Below are 2,331 nucleotides of genomic sequence, written 5' to 3' on the forward strand. Positions count from 1 at the left end.
CAAATAAGGGGACAATGGATCGCCTTTCCGTAAACCTCTGAATACTCTGAACTCTTCAGTTGGACTACCATTTAATAATACCGACATATTTCTATTGAAGACAGTAGCATTCATCCATTTCATCCATCTTGAGCTGAATCCCATTTTGGTAAGCATATCCATTTCATCCATCTTGAGCTGAATCCCATTTTGGTAAGCATTTCTGTTAAAAAATCCCAATCGACACAATCGTATGCCTGCGCAAAATCTACTTTAAACAATAGACAACTCATTTTCTTTCTTTTGACATAATCTAAAATCTCATTCGTGACTAACACGCCATCTAAGATCTGTCTACCAGGGACGAACGCTGTTTGAATTTAGAGATTAACTTCCCTAGCACTTTACCTAATCTAACCGCAAGCAATTTGGATATAATTTTGTAGATACACCCCACTAGGCATATAGGCCTGAAATCATCTAAACGTTGCGGATGTTCTACACTAGGAATCAAAGCAAGAAAAGATGCTGACATAGCTCGAGGAAGAGAAGCTTTTCGATGGAAGTCTTGTATGCACTGTACAAATTCATTACCCACAAATTCCCAGCATTCTTTTAATGAAATCGATGTTGAACCCGTCTGGCCCTGGGCTTTTGTCGCCATCGCAACTAAACACTACTTCTTTAATTTCCTCCCTTGTGAACTCTTCATCCAGCTGCAACCTCTCTGCCTCGGACAATTTGTTAAACTCTACTCCCGTTAGACTTGGTCTTGGATTCACACTCTTTCTAAACCTCTTCTCAAAATGATCTTTCACCCCTCTTTTCACCTCCTCGACCTCCTCTATGACTCCCGGTTCTGTCCGTATAGAAACTATTGAGTTTCTTCTTGTCCTTGCTTTTACTACCGAATGGAAATACTTTGAATTATTGTCTCCTTCTTTTACCCACTTCATCCTTGATTTTTGCTTTAGAATGCTCTCTTTATGATTTAGGTTCCTCCAAATACTTTCTTGTAGTTTCCTACCTCTCTCCTCCATCTCCTTACTTAGCTGAGTTGTTACCACTATATCATCATCTTCTAACACATTGATCTCCTCCACATCTTCATCAAATTTCATATCAACCCATCCAAAAACATTACGGTTCCACCACCTTAATCTCTCTCTTAACCTTTTAAGTTTTTCCTTAAGTACAAAGGCACTTGTTCCATCCTCGTTGTGTGAATTCCATTCCGTCTTTACAAACTTCAAAAAATCTCCATGTTCAAACCAGCATTTAAACACTTTGAAGGGTTTGGGTCCCCAATCCACATTACTAGACTTCACCCACACCGGCCTATGATTTGATACATCCCTTTTCCCAGTCACCTGAGCCACTGCATTCCATAATTTAATGATGCCTTCCGATAATAGTATTCTGTCAATCCTACTACGCGCTCTACCATTTGAATTTAACCATGTAAATTTGTTCCCTAACATTGGCAAATCCACCACCTCCATTAATTCAATGAACTTAGAAAACTCCTCCATTTCTACCCTGCTAGACTGAACCTTCCCCCTTCTTTCTTCTCCCTTTTTTATTGCATTAAAGTCACCCCCAATTATCCACTCTCCAACTGGAAAATGTTGTTTCCACTCCAATAATCGATCCCACAGTACTCTTTTTTCAGCTATACAACAAGAAGAATAAATGTTGACAAAGTAGCAATTCGTACCTTTCCAGTCCGCATTTACTCCCAGAATTCCTTTGTCTTTAAAGCTGAAAATAGGTTCAATTGTTCCCTTACTCCAAATTGTTAGTAACCCCCCAGATCGACCTTCAGAACCTACTGCAGACCACTCACAGTCCTTCAAACCCCAGAAACTTTTCGCTAAGCCCACCTCCATGTTCTGAATTTTTGTCTCCTGGATAAAGCATAATTCAACCTTTGATTTATCAAATATTGGGCTTAATCTTCTTCTCTTTGGTGAATTTCCGCCCCCTCTAATATTGAATGTGCCTATACTCATGAGGCACAATTTGGATTTATCTTCCCTGCTTCAAAACAACCTCTTTCCCTTGCCTCAATGTCACGAACAATCCCTTCAAAAACCTCATCATCCTCTTCTCCTTCAATTCCTAATTCTTTGATTGAACTCCATACTTTCGCCGACATTCCTTCCATTGACTTCAGAATTCGTCTGTTTCCTTGATTAATTCCGGAATCTGCAGTGGATTTACAACCTAATCGAGCTCCCTCCGTTGATTGTGATGTTCCTACTTTACTAATGATAGGGGACAAATTTTGTAGGGTTTGGAATTTGGGGATAGATTGTGAATGGAGTAAGGCCGAGAAGTATGAAGGAGCAA

The 2,331-nt window shown here is 39.7% G+C and overlaps 1 protein-coding gene across 1 annotated transcript; it reads right to left on the bottom strand.

The window, feature by feature from the left end:
• Window positions 1-569: 569 nt before the first annotated feature.
• On the bottom strand, window positions 570-1,868 carry LOC131613637 (uncharacterized). Its single transcript, XM_058885287.1, has one exon. It carries the CDS (start codon window positions 1,866-1,868, stop codon window positions 570-572), a length of 1,299 nt encoding a protein of 432 aa, XP_058741270.1.
• Window positions 1,869-2,331: the final 463 nt, after the last annotated feature.

This window comes from Vicia villosa, linkage group LG6 (genome assembly GCF_029867415.1).
Source record: "Vicia villosa cultivar HV-30 ecotype Madison, WI linkage group LG6, Vvil1.0, whole genome shotgun sequence".
NCBI classification, from domain to species: Eukaryota; Viridiplantae; Streptophyta; class Magnoliopsida; order Fabales; family Fabaceae; genus Vicia; species Vicia villosa.

Coding starts and splice junctions, on each gene's coding strand:
- LOC131613637 (XM_058885287.1), bottom strand. CDS start 1,868: ATGGAGGTGGGCTTAGCGAAAAGTTTCTGGGGTTTGAAGGACTGTGAG.